The 21,199-nt window shown below is 38.5% G+C and overlaps 2 protein-coding genes across 11 annotated transcripts in view; one reads left to right on the plus strand and one right to left on the minus strand.

The window, feature by feature from the left end:
* Positions 1–21,199, plus strand: part of LOC129719113 (uncharacterized) — a 59,628-nt gene that overhangs the window by 11,096 nt on the left and 27,333 nt on the right. Inside the window, exons 4-5 of one of the 2 annotated variants that reach the window (XR_008727131.1) lie at positions 3,313–3,431; positions 3,494–3,885. The exons of the other annotated variant lie outside the window; for it this stretch is intronic. The gene's annotated coding sequence lies outside the window, so the exon portion shown is untranslated. Of the gene's footprint in view, positions 1–3,312; positions 3,432–3,493; positions 3,886–21,199 lie in introns of those variants that run through there. 2 annotated transcript variants of the gene reach the window in all.
* LOC129719114 (tau-tubulin kinase homolog Asator) overlaps positions 3,935–21,199 on the minus strand; it is a 48,581-nt gene continuing 31,316 nt past the window's right edge. For 8 of the 9 annotated variants that reach the window (XM_055670520.1, XM_055670518.1, XM_055670521.1 and 5 more), the window contains exons 2-10: positions 6,469–7,107; positions 6,255–6,405; positions 5,976–6,190; positions 5,775–5,914; positions 5,590–5,719; positions 5,411–5,530; positions 5,153–5,347; positions 4,843–5,088; positions 3,935–4,781 (exon numbers count right to left, since the gene is read on the minus strand). In XM_055670520.1, coding sequence (XP_055526495.1) covers positions 3,999–4,781; positions 4,843–5,088; positions 5,153–5,347; positions 5,411–5,530; positions 5,590–5,719; positions 5,775–5,914; positions 5,976–6,190; positions 6,255–6,405; positions 6,469–6,516 — 2,028 coding nt within the window. In that variant the 5' untranslated portion in view covers positions 6,517–7,107 and the 3' untranslated portion in view covers positions 3,935–3,998. The remainder of the gene's footprint in view (positions 4,782–4,842; positions 5,089–5,152; positions 5,348–5,410; positions 5,531–5,589; positions 5,720–5,774; positions 5,915–5,975; positions 6,191–6,254; positions 6,406–6,468; positions 7,108–21,199) is intronic. The other variant, XM_055670527.1, reaches the window with a different exon arrangement.

The raw sequence follows: 21,199 nt of genomic DNA on the forward strand, positions 1-21,199 counted from the left end.
ATAACAATATCAGTTGTAAATTTTATACCTACTTGAACAGCGTCTTACATCGAGTTACAGTTCAACAGAGCGGACATTAACTGCAGCATGGGTTGTTGTAGGTTATGAATCTTTTCGGGAGTTGGACTACCTAAATCCACACTGGCTGACTTTTCAGCACCAAACACGAATGATTTGTTGCTGTTCGAATTTGCTATTTTACCTGAAAGGACACTAGCATATGAAATGCCTGGTGGTGCCTGAGCAGGATTAAATGTTTGTTAGTTTGTTGTTTTCTAAATTTGGAATATTAGCTACAGACACACTAGTTACAGGAAATTCTGGTGATGCCTGAACAGTATTGAAAGTTTTTTGATTACCCACATGAATATGATTGACAGCAGGCTGTTTTGAATACCTACGCTGCCTGGAAGAAATAATTTTTGGCCTTCCAGGACAATCAAATAAATTTGCTCTGTGTTTACCCCCACAATTGACACATTTGAAATTATCAGTGGTCTCTTTCACAGGACAGATGTCCTTTGTGTGAGATGAGTCACCACAAATCATGCATGTTGTTGTCATATGGCAGTTGCGAGTTCATTGGCCATAGGCTTGACAATTCCGGCATTGCGTGAGATTATGGATGCCTCCATGTCTCTTGAAGCTTCCCACTTTATTCGCACGTTGAATAAAACACGTGCCTTTTCTAAAAATTTCAAATTACTCTGGTACGATCAAAATGTACCAAGTAATTTTCCTGGTGTATTCCAGTATTATTATTTTTTGCGTTTCATCAAAATTACTTGATTGGAGGAAAAACCAAGTAGTTCTATCAAACAATCTTTAAGTTCATCAATTGCTTGGTCATTAGAAAGACCTTTCAAAATAGCCTTAAACGGTCTCTCGTTTTTGGCATCATAGGTATAAAATTTGTACATCCTTTCAGTAAAATACTGTAATAGATGTTTATGGCCTTCAGAAGATTCGGCCAAAATACGAATTTCGCCTCGGCGGCCAGTTTGATAATTAACTTTCACATCAGAAAGAAATGATGAAAGTTCTGAACGAAAAGCTTTAAAATTTGCAACTATTACAACAATAGGTGGAACTTTAGCTTTTTTCATACCGGCATTTTGCTCAGAATGAGAAGCTGCAAATTCTTGATCCCCTATAGTAGAAAGAATTTCATACCTCTTGCTTTCTGAATCACTCGGAGGTGAAGCCTCACGTTTCCTCGTAGCCGCATCAAAGCGAGCTTTTTTGGTTCGTCCTGGCATTTCAGGACAAGTTTCACTTCACTTTACACTAATTTTGTCAACACAAAGTTACACATTAATCACTCCTTAAACGTTAAAAACAAATTCAATACATTGTGATTCAACAGATACTCTTAAAAAAAAAGATTACCTGTTGAAAGCGTAAAATTTCTAGTCTAAGACCAGCCTCGAGCTGTTGGTAAAGTGCAACCGTTCTGCAAGGCAGTTCAAGTCGTACTGGTTTGTTTTAGATATAAAGTTTTGATTAATCTAGCTTCAGAACTCCAGTAAACTGAGGTGTCAAATAATGTTTTTGGTTCAGGCTGAAAATTTGCCATTTTACCCGGGGTTCTGTACTCCGAACAATTTTCCGATAATTCTGAAACAGCTCAAATCTTCCAGAAAGGGCGTCAATGGGCATATGTTGCCTGCAAAACAATACCTACTATGATTAATGTTCGTTTTGGAAGGGTTGTTTGAGTATGTTTATATGAGAAATCCTCCCTAAAACTTTAAAAGGGTATAACACAAAAAATAGTCCAACGATGATTTTCAAATTTGGCTCAGAAGTGCAGGACAGTGTTACAACCCAACTGACATTAACAGTTTTGATGGCGTATTTTATTTTATAATAACGGTATTTGGAACACCGTGGTATGTGTACAAAAAATCGAGAATTGTACCGAGTGATAAAAAACACACCAAACAGAAAGAAGTCAGTACGTTATTTTAATTTAATTACTGGTAATAAATTTGAGTACGATGAACTATTTTAAAATGGTTAAAACCATGCATTGTAACGAGCCGAAGGGTGTTATTGATGATGATAGCAGAGCAAATTGGGTATAACTGAGTTTATAATGTATTTTTCTCGTCATTCTCATCAGGAACAAGAGTTCTCACCTATTTCATGAATGCCAACTTTTTTCCAAATCACTTTTTAAAGCAGCTACTGTTTTAACAAACATTGATGAATGGACACACAAAATTGCAAAAAATCGGAAGATTTAGATGTGTTCGAATCGCCTAAACAATAAAAAAAGTTGTCTAATTGAGACAAATATATATTTTGAATTATATTTATCGTTGCTGTAATAAAGCTGAAAAAGTACTTTTCCAGAAAGACAATTTGTACGATTTTAGCCATGTAATTGTCATATAGGAGCTTATTTAGACCATAAGCCAGCTACTGTTGGCTGTTAAAGTTTTCTAGAGAACAATTATCCTTTTCAAGAATTTCTAGAGAACAATTATCCTTCTCGAGAATCGAAAAATATCTTCGAAGTATTGTGATTTACTTGTAGTTGGCTCCTTCATAATGCAAAACCGCTTAATGATGGCTACTGGGAAAATTCTCAAGCTACACACCACAGAAAAGTTGTTAAATTAGAAAACCTCAATTCAGATAAGTTTAGTTTAGAGTATATTGTTATAAAGTATCGAAGAAATTTAATATGAATCCTTGAAACGAAAAAAAATGTTGATATTGGTATTAGGCTTGGCCGAATAATTTGTAATAACTTTTCTCCTGTAGAGCACTGTTACACTCTTAAGCACACAGGAAAACGAATACATGTGCTACCACATTGTAATCATTTCGTCTGCCTTTTTGATGTCTGAGTTAGAGAAATTCAGTAGATATTCGTACTTCAAAGTTTTCTTAATGTTTACTACGTAAAAAGAAAATGGAGCTGCTGATTAGCATAAAAATCTTCCATGTTTCAGCGGTTTGCTTTTATTAAATTACCCACCCTTACGATTGCATGTTCAAAGGCGTAGTCCCACATCAAACAACAGATCTTTCTCTTTCCAGTATTTCGAGTCCGTGATGGTTCAAACAAGAAATGCATCAAATGGTTGTAACCTCTTCCACCATTTGTAATAAAAAATCAATAGGGAAAACATTTTCTAAGAGGAATAAGTCCGCAAATAGTTCAAAAGAGTTATAAACAGTTGAGTTAACCACTTCACCGCTTACAAGCTGCCAAATGGCATATTTGTTTGTATTGCATGTACACAAACGCCATTTTATTCATTTCATATTAGAACTCAATGCCCATTACTAATCTCCTAGGGGACAAACAATGATGCGGAAAATAATTTTTCGCCGCGTTAATAACACAGCGACAACTAAATTTATCACAGAAGGAGCAACAATGAAAATGTCTTGTCGAGTACCACGACCGATTCGAGGTTTGTGAAAGCGACTAACAAAACGCAAGGTAGAAAAATATATATTTACTTATCAACAACAGATCTTGCATGCGAAAAAAAAACAGATTCGTAGCACGTCGAACCCAGACACAAAAGCCCGACTACCGCTGGCCATTTTGAGTAGAACTTTCGACGGGACAAATGTGGGTCTGCTGTAAATCTAGACCAGGATGCAGAAGAATGTTAACTGGACGATCATAAGAACCCGAACTGGACCGAAAAACAAACGATGCTGTACACAAAAAACTCCCAGCAACTAAATATTCAAAACGAAGTGTTAGTAGAACAGAAAAACACTAACCTGCTTTGCCAGCGGCTCTGCTAGTGAAAGTTCAATGTTCCAACGCTAAATTCACTTGATGTTTACCTTCGAAGTGAAATCACGGTCGGGAAAACGTCAAAACATAAACTCGCGCCAAGGCTACCAAGATACAAATTGAATCACCGGTATTGAGATCGTGTTGCCAAATAAACAAAACTAGTTTGATTTTTTATACTGCTTTATACGCTTTTTCCTCTTATAATTTCATATTTTTCATCAATAAATTAAGAGTTGAGATTATTTGCAAGGTCTGCCGCCGGGTTGTCCGTAGTGGTAGTAGTAATAGCATTATTAGTAGTGGTATTATTAACAATAGCACTCATCGATGTGTTGTTGTTGTTATTTTGCTTGTGTTGCTGCTGCTGCTGCTGTTGTGGCTGTTGCTCCTTCAGCACTGGTTCTTTCACCGGTTGCTGCGGTTGCTCCTTCAGTGCGGATATATTTTTCTTGGATGCATTTTCGGAATGTTGTTCGCCTTTCCACAGGCCGTCGGTCGAGTCGTCCGAGTCGTCGAACTGGCTCTTCCACTGGGAGGCCAACGTTAGCGCACCCTGATACTTGGGTGTCTGGTGCTGGCTAGCGTTCTCGTCGTCGATGATCGCATGCTGGGTGATGGAAAAGTCCCGACAGCTTTTGTCATCCGCAACGCTCCGGTACTTGGCCGACTGGCTGGCGAACGATCGTAAACTCTTGCCGCCCAGATGCAGCGATTGCCGCTGAGTGAGCGAATTCGCCAGATGGCCACCGTCGGTGCCCGCGCCGGTTCCTCCCGGTCCCGTAGGACCATCGCCCGGTGTACAGCTAACGTCGTCGGCTTCCGTTTTCAGCTTGGACCTGGTCTCCGACAGATTAATATCATTCGCCTGGGAGTGCTGATGCAGGCTCTCTATTGACGATGCGAAGTCTTTGATGTTGACCGGCGGAGCGGTCAGAATCCGTAATCTACTGCCACCGTGTTTGGTCGGTTTGTTGACATCCGTGTGGGCTCGCACCAGGGGAATCTCCGGCTGGAATTAAAGCAAATATGAATTTTAAACTATTGTTTGGAAACATGAGGGGGAAACTCACCCGTACTTTAGTCGCTTCCTGACTTCCGATGAGATCCTTAAACGCCTGCAGCGTATCCTTGCAGCGAGGATCCAGCGGATCCTGCGCGAACTTGTTGCTCTGTTGGACGTTGTTGAGTTGGCCGGCATTCGCCATCGCCGTCACGTTCGGTATCTTTGCGTTCACGTTGGCGTTCTGCGGTTTGATCGATTCGATCGGCTCGGTGTGCATGATTTTGACCGAATCGGCAATCACTTTACGTTTCTCCTGAAAGCAAACAAAGAGCGCACTCAATCGACGGTCTTCCAAAACGAACGGCTCGCTTTCCTACCTCATTTAGCTCTATCTCCTTGTGTTTCTTAACTAGTTCACTCTTTGGTACGGCTGCGTTTCCTCCTCCTCCTCCGGTTTTGGCGTCAATTCCGCCATGGTCGGCATTGTTTTCCTCCGTTTTCTCCCAGTCGAATGGATCGGTTTCCTTGACGCCGCGTCGCTTCATGCAGCGCTCGAAAAGGGTTACCAGCATCTGGGAAAAGTTGAGGTTAAGTACCTTTGCTAGGGGAAAATAACCATTTTTTAGGGCACTTACGGCATAGTCCGGCTTGTCTGCGTAATTAAGCGATTGAATGTGATCTAAGAAGTACTTGAAATCTGAAGGCAAGTGCTTGAGTAGCAAACGATGATCGTATTTCTCCTTTAACAAACCAACCTGTGAACGCGAAGCATTTTCGTCAGGGTTTTGGTTGGATAGAAAATCATAATACTCACTTGCTCCTTATCCTTAATTTTACGCCACGGAAGCTGGCCAGTAACAAACTCAACAAGCATATAAAACAAAGACCACAGATCGTCTTGTCGACCCATTTCCCGATTTTTGTGCGCGTTCAGTGAAGCATATCTGAAAAACAACCAACGGTCAATATTCTGGAGTAATTATAAAGTGTCAAACCTACCTCACGGTACCACGAAAACCGGCGGCCGCCCGGGGACACCGCACTTCACCGGTCCCGGTCGTGTACTGCCTGGCTAACCCAAAGTCCAACATGTAAATTTTACGATTATTGCACGGTAACCTTCCAATAGCAAAGTTGCTCTAGAAGACAAAGTAATCTCGGGTAAAATCTTGCACTTTATAAAGAGGCGTAATTACGCACTGGTTTGATATCACGATGAAGAAACCCGACCGAGTGGATCGACTCGATCGACCGCAGAATCTGGAGACCGATCCGCAGAGTGGTGCTGAGCGAGAACGCTCCGCGAGCCTGAGATCGTCGCAGTTCGGCCAGATTTTTGCCCTGCAGCTGCATTACCACGTAGTTGAAGCGATCGTTCCGGCCACACCCGATGAAGCGGCAAATGTGCTCCTTGCCTGTCGAATAGAAGAATTAGTATAACTCTCGGAGGAGGACTGAAGACTATTTCGAAACACTCACCCTGCAGCTTCTTCAAGACGGCCACCTCCATCTTGAGGACCTGCTTGGGCTGTCGGGCCGATTCCACCTTCAGGGCGACCTGCTCCCGCGTGATCAAGTCCTGACCCTCGTAGATCTCGCCGAATCCTCCACCGCCGATCTTTTTCAGAACCTAAAAGTCGAAAATACACTCCCATAAGACTGGTTAAAACAGCGTAAGCTAGAAGTTACATACCTTCCATCGCTCTTTGACCACGTGGCCTGCTTGGAGCAGGTCCTCCATCGTGTTGTCCGTAATCTTGGTGCCGTTTACTTTATCCGTTTTGGCGAGAAAACAGCGGAACGCTGTACGAACCGGTTAGTGAGAAGTAAAATCGAAACAGAAAACTTTCACTAGGTGGAGGGTTGAGTCTCAGGATTCGCCCGTACAACCGGGTTTCCTCCTAGTGCTCAACTGCCACCGGCAGTCGGGTAAATGCTCCGCCGCTGTTACTATGCCAAAGGGCGAGAAGGATTGCGCAGATGATAGCGGGCAGAGCCCGTCAAAAGCCTGATGACGTCACTGACTAGCGGGCGAAGAGAACAAACTGCGGCACACGATGGCGACCGTTGTAGGCATATGGCATTCGGAAATCCACGCAGAGCAACATTTGGGAGCGGAGGTCCGAAATAGTTCAGATTTTACGTTACTTCTCTAGGGAGGGATGACTCTGTCAAACTTTAGTTTACTTTACGCGTCTCTAATTCTATAATGTCATTCGGTTTCATTACAATATCACACTGGTTTTATTTGGTTTAGTTTCCAACTGCCTCCGCTCTAACTAGAATCGTTGTACAAATGACTAGATTCGGTTCATCCCGCAGGTGCGACAATCTGCGAAATAGAAAAAGAGAAAAGTGCTTGAAACATTTTTTTGGCTTTTCAAATTTCTAAAGTTAACGTTTCCTTGACTTGTGTGACACCCCCGAGCGAAGTCAACCACAACCTTGACCGACCGACTAAATTTGAACCAGTTTTCCAACTGCATGCCGAAAACAATGGCCGCTGGCGGCGCTATCGAGGTGCAAACAATAGACCATCCACTCGTGACGACAAGAAGGGGCAACAACAGCAACAAAGGGGGAGTGTCACTCATTCACTCATATACCGCCCCCACACGTTACGCCACTCGAATTATCAAACGCCATTGTCTCCATATCAAAACACCGCCATTATTAGAGCAGTTTGAAAAAATTAACCACTTTTGGGCGATTTTATCCGCTCTCAGGTTTTTGTTACAGTAGGCGCGGTGTTTCCTAATTGGACACTTCACCCTAAGCAACCGCACGGCTGTCTACGTTTGCCTGCAGCAAAGCAAGTAGTCCCATAAATAACCTCATTGCTTACACGGCGGTGATTATTTGATAGCAACTCGACTCGGTACTTGACAGGCGTGCGGGAACCGTTTAAGAGCTTGAGGGATTCCATCCCGTGCCGTTAGCGCGTTCGAATTGCATTGCACTGGGGGGTAGACTCAGGTGGTGTTTTGTTATGCAAAATTATCGGAATTACGCTACTGGAAAGACCATTAACGCTTTTGGGAGATTTTCGAAACACTTAGTTTTTTTTTTTTTTTTGAGGCTCTATAACTTCTTGACAAATTCATTCTTTGATTACGTTCAAGCAGATGTCACTGTGAACCAGTCAAAAATAGATAGTTTGAAAGAATTAGACAAAGTTTTTTCAATGGAAAGTATTGTGAGCATCTGCAGCAGATGTCTTTGAATGACCCCTCCCTTAGATAGCCTCACCACGGGAATGGCATCGCTGTCAGCTACCATACACGCGTTACCAACATCACTGGCACTGGCACCCGAAAAATGGGCAGTTTACCCTTATCTTATGTTGATTCGGGCAAACCGGCTAAATGTTGACTGCAATTATTGATAGCATATCAGACAGTTTTGAGCAATTTCTTAAGGTTTTCACATGGTATGTGATATTCTAAGTGATATTTAGTACATTTATTGTGTCCCAAAGCAAAGTGAAGCAAACTGTGATAGCAGAAAAAGTAGTTTTGGGACAAACGGTACAGAAATAGATGTTCGTAACGCTTGAAGGCTACCATACCATTCCCTTTAGCCTCACCAACTTCAAACGTTTTTTTGAAACTGTCCAGTTAATCTGTCAAACTGTCCCTACGTCAGTCTTGAATAAATCTCGCAGTAGGCGCTGGATAGGGTTACCATTTGATCGAAGTTAAAAATCAGGACAACTTTTTTCCAAGAAAAATTTGATCTAAGCTATTTATATTTTTTTGAGATATCAATAAATAAAACACGTAATTTGAGATTTGCACTTTAAAATACACCAAAAGCCTCATATTTAAAGTATTTCTCTAACGATTCAATTTTGCAACTCTAATTTATCAGGCGTTAGGATACTTAAAAAATGCAACACTAGTAAACTGTTTGAAATAAACTTATCAATTGTCAAAAAACGTTTAACGGTTTCAACGACTAGACAATTTCTCTCGTCAAGATTCAACCAAAGAAAAAATTCGTTCGAAATAAGTTCGTTTCTTCCCGGAGTCAAGATGAAAGTACTGAACAGTTTGATACTTTTTTTAATATCCGGCATCATTCAGTAAAATCAGGACAAATGCTAAAATATGAAAAATAAATCAGGACGCTTCAAATGGGTCTCAAAATCAGGACATGTCCTGCTAAATCAGGACGGATGGTATCCCTAGTGCTGGAACAAATACAGGTCAGCTCCGAAGAGTTTTCGAAAATTCGAAGAATCAGTGGAAGCTCGCATAGGTGACACTCTAGAATCGAGGGACAAGGACTGCGGCGACTCCAAAATTTCCAAAAATTTTTTTTTCTTGCTGCTGCCCACAATCGACCATTTTGTGCATTGTGTGGCTGCTCCAGGACAAATAGTTTCTCGTCAGAAAAAACGAATCCGAGACCAGCGTGCCATGAAAACATCATTTTTCTCTCTATCGAGTCTCTTTTTTTGAGAGAACTCGAAAACACCGTGAACTTCACGCTTCTTGTAGACCTTACAGGCCAAATTCGCTTTACTGCGACTTCCCGAAATTGTTTCATCGCGCATCAGAAACGAAACGAAACTCAACTGACATATAACCAACAGCATGCCTATTTGTGAGTGCGTATGCATACATTACTCCGACCCATTTTAAGTAATACTATGTATTACTTAACAGAATAGCTATCTGGGGAAAGTGTAACGGCAAAATGCCGCTCCTAAATGCATTTAACCTTAACCCTCTAGTGCCAAGTGCCACCTTCAGACGGTCTTCAGTGAAACCTCTAAAAAGCTTCAATCAATACTTAAAAATGTTTATAAAATTTCATAGTGATTAAAGTCCGTCTGAAAATTAACTTGGACACTAGAGGGTTAAGAACACTAAACCTATTTCGAATACTACTATCTTCATCGATAGTTAAAATGTTCCTCAAACTTGTGGCATGCTCGGCATATCATTCCATTTTATATAAATCGCCAACTGGTGAAACATAACGATTTCCCTAACGCAGACATCAAAAACGTCTACGAAATTTTTCCATTGAGGTTAAATTTTTGGCAAAAAAATCGGTGGCGCAGTAAAGTAGACAACGAACCACTATTGGAATCAGTTGCAACAGTCGAACAAAGGAAATACAGTCCCCCCACGATTATGAATCACTTAAGAAGATGTATGATTTCAAAAAATCATTTCTGACCAATTTTATTGTTTATAAGTAATCTATAAATGTTTTCAGTCACAGAAATATGTAATCTTTTACTTCATAGAGTATTTCGTTACATGTTTGGTGAATATTTCTCAGAAAATATATTTATTTCATAACTCACCAAATACACAATTACGGATCACTTTTGAGAGCGGTACTAATTATGAAACAATTCGCATCATGTTATGAATCAGCATAATGAAAACAGCTTTTGGCAACCAATTCATTCAATAAACCTTATTCAAATTATGTAATTTGAAGAAATAACATATTTCAAATCGTATTAAAGATCCCGCATGGCCTGGCCACATTTTTTAAGGTTGCAGTTAGATCGAGAGTATAAGTCTGCCGCTCCCGAAGGTAGCAATGAACCATTGTATACGGTACATCATAACAGTTTCCCGCTTTACGTAGTTTTCCTGTCCCTCGTGCCTTGGAAATAAAATTTTTCAAAGGCTCAGCACTGTTTAGCTTCCGTTTAGAGCTCAATAGAAGTTGAGAGGGTGTTTTAATTGGTGAAAATCACATTTGAATCGAAGTGATCCATATTTATAGAGAACTATATTGTCTCGGTCCCTATAATGGAACACTTAGAAAATAACTAGTTTTTACAGAAAAATTGTTATCAACCATCAATATTTTGATAAATCGTGCAAAGCTTACCTTGATCTTTGTGTATGAGTTATTTTTTGCAGCGATTATATCACATAGGAACCTTATGAATGATGAGCGTGCTACTCACGCTGATTGAGAAAAACGACAAATATTTTGATAGATTCTGGAAGACAATATTCCACGCTTATAGAAAACACATCAATCTAGGAATAAGAACGATGTTTTCTGTGTTCAAAGCTAGCAAATATGGCATATTTTTTAGTTTAACTGAGTTAAATAACATGAGACACAAAAGTGATCCGTAATTGTGGGAGATCCATAATTGTGGGGAGAGTGTAGTATAAAAGCAGCACAATCGTGTTGTCTAAATTATGGCGAGCAGGTCATAACGTTCATGAAAAAGTCTAAGACTGAATTTTTTTTTCTCACGATGTCCCTGGTGAGTTACTATTCAAGGTTCTCATCAGAGGCCTGCCAGGTTTCACCCTAAACTGATCGGAGCCGAAGTCAAAGATCGCTATAAACTGGCTCCAATTGCTGTCTACCAGATAAAACGCTAGAACGAAAACGGTAGAATTTACCCAGATCACCTATTTCTGGTGCATTTTCCGAGAGGGACAGTCACGCTGAGCGCATTGCGAGCTACCCCTATCGAACAATCCATTCAAATATGCTTAAATTTTCGGTAATTTTCTGATATACATTTTCTGGTGGCAATTTTTTGGTGGCAATTTTTCATGGCGATTTGTTGGTGGCAATTTTTTGAGGACAACTTTTTGTTAGCCATTATTTGACGGAACCTTTTAGAAGGCAATTTGTTGATAAAAATTTTTTCATGGTCATTTTATGATGGCAAATATATGATGGCTATTCTTCGATAGCAATTTTCTGATAACAATTTTTTGGTGGCATTTTCATGACAATTATCTGAAGGTAATTTTTTTGGCAATTTTTTATGGGCATTTATAGCAGTTTTTAAATAATTTGTTGATGGCAATTTTCTGGTCGTAATTTTCTGATGGCAATTTTTTAATTGCAATTTTCTGATAGCAATTTTTTGGCGGCATTTTTATGGCAATTATCTGATAGTAATTTTGTGTGGCAATTTTCTATGGCCATTTTTCGATGGTAATTTTTAAATAATTTGTTAAAAACAATTTTCTGATAGCAATTTTTTATGGCAAATATATGATAGCTTGTTTTCGATAGTAATTTTCTGATAACAATTTTTGGTGGCATTTTTATGGCAAGCTGATGGTATTTTTTGGCAATTTTTATTGTAATTTTCGAATAATTTGTTGATGGCAATTTATGATCACAATTTTCTGATGGTAATTTTTTGATTGCAATTATCTGATAGCAATTTTTTAGTGACATTTCTAGGACAATCATCTGATTGTAATTTTTTGTGGAAATTTTTTATGGCCATTTTTTGATAGCATTTTTTAGATAATTTGTTGATGGCAATTTTCTGATCGCAAGTTTTTGATTGCAATTTTCTAATGGCAATTTTTGGTGGCATTTTTATGGCAATTATCTGATAGTAATTTTTTGTGCCAATTTTTTAGAGCCATTTTTATGACAGTTTTTAGATAATAAGTTGATGGCAATTTTCTGGTCGCAATTTTCTGATGGTAATTTTTTACGGCAATTTTTTCTGGCAAATTTTTGATTGCAAATTTCTGGTGGCAATTTTTGGTAGCTTTTTTGGGACAATTATCTGATGGTAATATTTTGTGGCAATTTTTATGGCCATTTTTTATGGCAATTTTAAGATAATTTGTTGATGGCAATTTTTTATAGTAATTTCTTTATTGCAATTTTTTATGGTAATTTTCAGAAAGCTATTTTATGATCGTCAATTCATGATAGCAATTGATTGATAAAAATTTTCTGCTGACTTTTTATACGGCGGTTTTATGGTGGCAATTTCTTGTGGGAATTTTTTTCGATGACAATTTTTTGATTGCAATTTTATAATAGCCATTTTTAAGGGCAACTATTGAATTGCACATATTTGATAGAAATTTTTCGATGGCGAAAGTCATTTTTTTATTTAAATTTCTATGGCAATTTTTATAGCAATTTTTAAAGGCGTTATTTGATGACAATTCTTGATGGCAATTATTCGATTGCCTTTATCTAATGGCAAATAATTCATGGCAATTTGTTATGGAAATTTCAAATAGTTTGTTTGGTCGTAATTTTCTGATAGCAATTTCTGGTGGCATTTTTATGGCAATTATCTGACAGTAATTTTGTGTGGTAATTTTTTATGGTAATTTTTATGGAAGTTTTTAAATAATCTGTCGATGGCAATTTTCTTATGGCAAATATATGATAGCTTTTTTTTGATAGCAATATTCTGATAACAATTTTTTGGGGGCATTTTTATGGCAATTATCTGATGGTAATTTTTTTTTGGCAATTTTTATGGCCTTTTTATGGTTATTTTCGAATAATTTGTTGATGGCAATTTCTGATCACAATTTTCTGATGGTAATTTTTTAATTGCAATTTTCTGATAGCAATTTTGGTGGCATTCTGATTGTAATTTTGTGTGCCAATTTTTTATGACCGTTATTTGATGGCAATTTTTAAATAAATTGTCGATGGTAATTTTCTGATCGCAAGTTTTTGGTTGCAATTTTCTAATGGCTTTTTTTTTGGTGGCATTTTTATGTCAATTATCTGATATTAATTTTTTGTGGCAGTTTTTAGAGCCATTTTTATGACAGTTTGCAGATAATTAATTGATGGCAATTTTCTGATGATTTCAAATTTTTGATTGCAAATTTCTGATGGAAACTTTTGGTAACATTTTTAGGGCTATTATTTTTGACCATTTTTAAGTAATTTGAACGGCAATTTTTAAGTAATTTGTTGATGACAATTTTCTGATGACAATTTTTGGTGGCATTTTTATGACAATTATCTGATGGTAATTATATATGGAATTTTTTCGGTTATTTTTTATGGTAATTGTTAGACAATTTGTTGATGGAAATTTTCTGATCGCAAGTATCTAATGGCAATTTTTATGGTAAATTTTTGATTGCAATTTTCTGATAGCAATTTTTGGTGGCATTTTTATGGCAATTATCTGATTGAAATTTTTTTAGATAATTTGTTAATGGCAGTTTTCTGATGGCAATTTTCCTATGGCAATTCTTTGATTGCAATTTTCTGATGGCAATTTTTATGGTTGTTTTGTGAAAGCAAGTTTTTGATAGCAATTTTCAGAAAAATATTTTATGATGGCCAATTCATGATAGCAATTGATTGATAGAAATTTTCTGCTGACATTTTCTTACGGCAATTTTTTAGTGGCAATTTTCATGGAATTATTTGATGACAATTTTTCGATGGAAATCTTTTTATTGTAATTTTTAAGGGCGACTATATACCACAAAAGATCAAAATAATGGTCGCAGTGGTCCAAATCTTACAAAAAAAAGGCAACTATTTGACTGCACAAATTTGATAGAAATTTTTTGATGTCAATTTTTCCAAGTCAATTTTTATTTATTAATTTTTTATTTTTATAGCAATTTGATGACGATTATTGATGGCATTTACTTACGGCAAATATTTAATTGCATTCATCTGATGGCAATTATTCATGGCATTTTTTTATGGAAATTATTCGATTGCATTTCTTTGATGGAAATGTTTGTTTGCAATTTTCTGATGGCAAATTTTCATGGCAAATAATTGATGGTAATTTTTTGAAGTTATGTTTTGATGGCCATATTTGCTCGCAATTTTTTGATTTCAATTTTCTGTAGGCAATTTTTTATGGCAATTTTGTATGGCAAGTTTAATGGCAATTATTTGATGGCAATTTTGTGAATGAAATTTTGTGATGGCAATTATTATAGCAAATACTCGCAGGCAATTTTATATGGAAATTCATTGGTGACAATTTTTTATGGCAATTATTGGAACGCATTTTTTTATGGTAATTATTCGGTGACAACTTTCTTATGGCAATATTTTGAAGGCAGTTTTGTAAAGCAAATTTTTTGTTAATTTTCAAATGGCAATTTTTTGGTGGCAATTTATTCACGGTAATATTTTATGGCAATAAATTGATGGTAATTATTAGTGGCAATTTTTCATGGCAATTTTTTAAAGGCCGTTTTTTGGTAGCATTTTTTCGATGACAATTTTTTTCATGCAATTTTGTAGAGGCAATATTTTGATAAATTTTTGGTGGCAATGTTCTGATTGCAATTCAACAATTTTTCGATGGCAATTTTTTATGGCTATTTTGTGAAGGCAATTTTTAGATAATTTGTTGATGGCAATTTTGTGATGGCATTTTTTATGGTAATTTTTTATTGCGAATTTTTTATTGCAATTTTCGATGGCAATTTTTGGTGGCATTTTTATATCCGATGATTTTTTTTTGTGTAAATTTTTTATGGCCATTTTTCGATGGCAATTTTTAGATGATGTGTGGATGGCAATTTTCTGATGACAGTTTTCTGATGGCAATTTTTTATTGCATTTTTATGATGGCCATTTTTAATTGCATTTTTATGATGGCAATTTTTATAGCTATTTTCTGAAAGCAATTTTTTATTGCAATTTTTCAGATGGCTATTTTATGATGGCCAATTCATGATAGCAGTTGATTAGTAGAAATTTCCGGCTGACATTTTTAAGGCAATTTATTGGACGAAATTTTTTATGGGAACTATTTGATGGAAAGTTTTTGACAATTTTTGGATTGCAATTTTCTTATGGCAATTTTTATGGCAACTATTCGATTGCACATATTGATAGCAATTTTTTTATGGCAATGTTTCCAAGTCGAATTATTATTGCAATTTTTATGGATATTTTTTCTGGCAATTTTGGAAGTCAGTTATTTGATGGCAATTATTGAAGGAAATTTTTATGGTAATTATTTGATTGCATTTATTTGATGGAAATGTTTGTGCAATTTGTATGGCAATTTTTTAGGAAAAATTTCTATGGCAAATAATTTATGGTAATTTTTTGACGGCAATTTTTTTGATTTCAATTTTTTATTGCAATTTTGTAAGGCAAGTTCGATGGAAATTTTTATGGCAATTATTGGATGGCAATTACTCTCAACAAAACACTTGTTAATACCAACCCAACGAATAATTGCGCTATATAACAGCTGATTATGATGTAGTACAGCCTAAACAGCAGCTTTTCAAGTTATAAATCAACAAGATTGTTTGTCGGGAAGTGTGTGTATTCTGCGTCAGTCATGCGGTCGTGCCTCGGACACAACCTAATACCACAGACAAACAGACGTGCCACTCGATAACGATTCCATCAACCAGCAAAATAACGATAATTTTGAAATTTTGCTTAGTGGGCAATAATGCCGCAAGCATTATTGTTTCTTGTGCCTACGATTGTTCCATAAACTTTTATATGCTGCCTCAGAGCATCACTGGGCATTTTCTTCAAAATACTACAGTTGACAGTAATTTTAGTTAGTCTACAAAGTGTTCACTTTGAATTTTCTCGTGAAGCTATAAATTTTAATGATAAACCTTGTGAGCGGGAGAGGGTTAAATCGACAAGAAACACCTTTTTTTGACTTCTTGAATGGCGACCATCGATGCCTAACAACATCCGAAAGTGATCGAATACCACCCAAAATGAATATTATGCGTTAACCTTGCGGTCGTGTCTTAGAAACAACCTCTTCAACTATTTTTTGTCTCCTAAGTTCTCTTATGTTACTTTCTCTGCTATATATTTCGTACCTCGCATTTTCACATTCATTTGTTTCTAAATTTTTCAATTTTTTTGTATCTTTTATTCTCTCATGGTATTTCTAATTTTTTTATTGCTTTTGCTTCCAATTTTTCAATTTCTCAATCAACATTTCCATTGTTCTGAAGTTTCATGCTGAAAATTTTTGTTAAGATGTTACTTTCTCTGCTTTTTACATCTTGCTTTTCAATTGTACCTTTGCTGGCTTGAACTAATCATCACTATCATTTGTTTCTTTTTTTTTACATTTTACTTTCACTCTGTTACAGTTTTATTGTTTTATAAATACTTTACGTTCATTCTTTTTATCGTTTCTCTTTCATCTTCCTCCACTTGACAATTGAACTGTTTTGATATTATCTCCCTTTTCTCGATGTTATCGAACCTGTTTTCTATCGATTGTGTTGTTGCTGGGCAGTGCTACACACTTCTCTGATACTTTTAGAAAAAATTAACTGAATAAACTGATGGATAATCTTCCCATTGTTTATGCGACACTAAGTAGAACGCGAGCGAATTGATTAGCTTTCTCCGCGTCTGTTTTAAAATTCCTCCTTTCGCATGTTGCACGAAACGTGCTAAAGTTGATTCAGGTAGTATCGAAGTTTCGTGGAATGACATACCGGGCGCCCACTGGTCACAATTGCGCCCACCATGGCTTGTAAAAAGTCCATTTATTAATATGACTATGCGGATGATGACTACAATCCTTTCCCATCAAATTTCGCCGGAAAAACCATAAAAAATCGCGACCTTGAGCAATGCGCGAGTTCCATCCGATCTGATTCCGCAATCTGGCACCGTCAGTACGCAGGACGGTAACGTCCTCTGGGCAGCAGTGCTGAATAATGTATTAACTCTTAATTGGCTTGCCGAAAAGCGTAAAAAAAATAAACGGCAGTAAAATCATGCGAGGTGCGCCTCTCTGATACCAAAAAAAACCCAACCGTTCACTGGGATAATTTTGGAATCTAAGCAACCGTTGCCAAATGACGCAAACGCTCCTGTTTGCAAAGTTTCCCCTGTGCACAGTGGGGCGACTCCATACAAAGGCTGGCCAAGCAAAAAAAATGTCGATAAATGCGACAAAAACTTGGTATTTACATAATTTTGGGGCATTCATTCGTTGTTTTGCTTTCGTCTCGATTAGACGCGAATTGTTTATCGCCGTTTGATTCGCAAAATAACAATACACGAGTTACGGGTACGGGTGTTTTTTTCGATTAGTTTTTTGTGCTGTGCGATAACAATAGACTGCAGTATATCGGCAGAAACATCTTCTGCACACTGGTAGGGGCAGGCTACCCCGCCAGTCAGTGATCTGATACGCAGCTGATATATCAGCAAGAATAATTCTCCCGCACCGCTGTCACCCCGCTAGCAGCACGGACCACCATACGATCGAGCGAGTGGAAGTCAACTACAAGTGGCATCTACAAGGTCGAGTGTAAGATACGGCCACTGTGTCACAACACGAAGCTGGATCGTCATTGTTTGTTCTGCGGAGACACTCGATTAATCCAACTATCAGCCGTGTGGTCGTGACTTAGACGTTCGGTGAAGTATTCACTTTAGAATTTTTATCATTATTATTAATATTATTATTTTTATTGTTATTATTATAATTATTATTATTATTATTGTTATTATTATTATTATTGTTATAATAATTATTATTATTATCGCTATTATTACTATTGTTATTAGTATTAGTATTACTGTCTTTTTTTTATTTTGATCCATTGTAGTTTGAAAAATTGTTTTTAAAATTTAATATCAACTACTTGATCCCCTCCCCCCACATTCGAATATTTATCGTTTGTGAGCGGTAGAGCGTAACGCTCCCGCAAAATGGACGACATGCAGGTGCAACTATTCCTGGATGTGGAAACAAATGGGGAAGAGATTGAGATCTCCCCCATCAATTCCCCTCTACTTTCCCCGCTACCTAGCCCCGTACCAAGGGTACCGGCAACACGGGTGAAAGCTTACCCAGGTCCATTCGTAGTTTACTTTAGGCCCATGAAAAAGCCTCTTAACATTATACAAATAGGCAAGGACCTGGCAAAACAGTTTTCGGCCGTAACCGAGATTACGAAGGTGAGGCCGAACAAACTGCGAGTTGTCGTGAGTAGCTTGAAGCAAGCAAACGAAATTGCTAGCTACGAGCTCTTTACAAGGGAGTACCACGTGTACATCCCTGCCAAGAACGTGGAGATCGACGGTGTGGTTACCGAAGGAAGCCTCACGGTCGATGACATTTTGCGTCACGGGGTTGGCTGCTTCAAGAACCCCCTGATTCAAGATGTAAAGATACTGGATGTCAAGCAATTACATTCAGTATCCATCGAAGAAGGGAAGAAGAAATTCCTCCCTTCGGATTCCTTCCGTGTAACATTCGCCGGATCCGCACTGCCGAACTACATCTCTTTGGACAGGGTTCGTCTGCCTGCTTGTACCGCGCCTGTTTGTACCGCGGGTCATGCATTGCAAAAACTGCAAGCAGTTAGGTCATACAGCCACCTACTGCTGCAACAAGGCACGCTGCAGCAAGTGCGGAGGCAATCATGCTGAGACCGCTTGCTGTGAGGATACTGAAAAGTGTCTTTACTGCGAGGGAACTCGGCATGATCTTTCGGCGTGTCCCGCGTACAAACAGCGCGAGGAAAAAATCAAGCGTTCTCTCAAGGAACGGTCAAAGCGCTCTTTTTCAGAAATGCTTAAGAGGGCTGAGCCACCCTCGACAGGAAACATCTTTTCCTTTTTGCCAACCGATGAGGGTACACCTGTCGATCCCGTCGAAGGGTGTTCTTATGCCATGCCAGAAGGATCTAGGAAAAGGAGAATGATCAACTCTCCTAATCTTTCTCGCAAAGGTCGCAAGATAACCCCTAGCGGAATGCCAACACAAAAAGCAAGCGGGGAAGAAAAAACGAAGCAAGTACCTCCCGGATTTAATTTTAAATCAAACCAGGAGTATCCACCGCTTCCTGGGGCACCAAAAACCCCTCGTGCACCCATTTCTCGATCAGAAGATAAAAAAGAAACAGGGTTCGTAAAATTTTGTGATATTGTGGACTGGATATTTAAAACATTCAACATACCAGATCCCCTACAAAATATTCTTCTTGCCCTTCTTCCTACAGTGAAAACCTTTTTGAAGCAACTAGCAGCAACTTGGCCCCTCATTTCAGCTATTATATCTTTCGATGACTAATACAGTGGAATTGCAGAAGTATCATCCCCAAGTTCGATCTATTCTCTCATTTAATAAATACACACAATTCTGACGCATTTGCGCTCTGTGAAACTTTTCTCAATTCAAACGATCAACTCAATTTCCACGATTTTAACATTATTCGTCGAGATCGAGACTCACACGGTGGAGGGGTACTTTTAGGGATTAAAAAGTGCTATTCCTTCTTCAGAATTGACCTCCCCTCGATCTCGAATATTGAAGTCGTTGCCATTCAAACGAATATGAATGGAAAAGACCTATGCCTTGTTTCGTTATATATCCCTCCATCTGCGCGGATTGAACAAAGACATCTCACTGATATAGCAGAGTTGCTTCCCGCGCCTTTTTTGATATTGGGAGATTTTAATTCTCACTGTTCACTATGGGGGTCGCTGTACGACGACAACCGATCTTCTTTAATCTGTAATCTAATCGACGACTTCAATATGACACTTTTAAATACTGGGGAAGCGACACGTGTACCTAATCCTCCAGCACGTGAAAGCGTGCTTGACCTATCCCTTTGCTCGACATCACTAGCGTTAGATTGCCGGTGGAAAGTAATCAACGATCCCCACGGTAGTGATCACCTACCAATCGTTATCTCAATTGCTAATGGGTCAACTCCAACGGATCCAATCAATATTGCGTATGACCTCACACGTAACATTGATTGGAAGTCTTATGAGACCATAATATCGCAAAGAATCGAGTCCCACGTGGAACTTCCTCCGGAGGAAGAATACGCGTTCCTTTCTGGCTTTATCATCGACACCGCGACTCAAGCTCAGACGAAATCGATACCCGGGGTAACGATTAGACAGCGACCTCCAAACAAATGGTGGGACAAAGAGTGCTCTGAGCTGTACGCGCGAAGGTCCGCGGTGTATAAGGACTACCGGAAGTACGGCACTGTCAACCTACTTCGAAAGTACGAGGCACTGGGCAGGCAGATGAAGAGCTTAGTAAAGGCGAAAAAACGCGGGTACTGGCGGCGGTTCGTAAACGCGTTGTCGAGGGAAACAGCGATGAGCACTCTTTGGGATACCGCCAGACGCATGCGGAATCGTAACGTTTCGAATGAGTCCGAGGAGTATTCAGATCGCTGGATACTCGATTTCGCCAAAAAGGTCTGTCCGGACTCTGTCCCCGAACAGAAGACCTTTCGCGACGTGTTTTTAGTAGCTACGGAAGAGCCTCCATTTTCGATGTTGGAATTTTCAATGGCTCTCCTCTCGTGCAACAATAAAGCTCCAGGGTTGGATAGAATCAAATTCAACTTGTTGAAGAATCTAGCAAAAAGACGCTTGTTGAACTTGTTCAACAAGTTCCTTGAGCTAAACATTGTTCCGCACGACTGGAGGGAGGTAAAAGTCATTGCTATTCAAAAACCCGGAAAACCCGCCTCTGATCACAATTCTTATAGGCCGATTGCTATGCTCTCTTGCCTCCGGAAATTAATGGAGAAAATGATCCTTTTACAGTTAGACAGATGGGTCGAAACAAATGGTATACTTTCAGATACTCAATTTGGCTTTCGCCGGGGCAAAGGAACGAACGATTGCCTAGCGTTGCTTTCTACCGAAATTCAACTCGCCTTTGCTCG

The sequence above is a fragment of the Wyeomyia smithii genome, chromosome 1 (assembly GCF_029784165.1).
Source record: "Wyeomyia smithii strain HCP4-BCI-WySm-NY-G18 chromosome 1, ASM2978416v1, whole genome shotgun sequence".
Taxonomy (NCBI): domain Eukaryota; kingdom Metazoa; phylum Arthropoda; class Insecta; order Diptera; family Culicidae; genus Wyeomyia; species Wyeomyia smithii.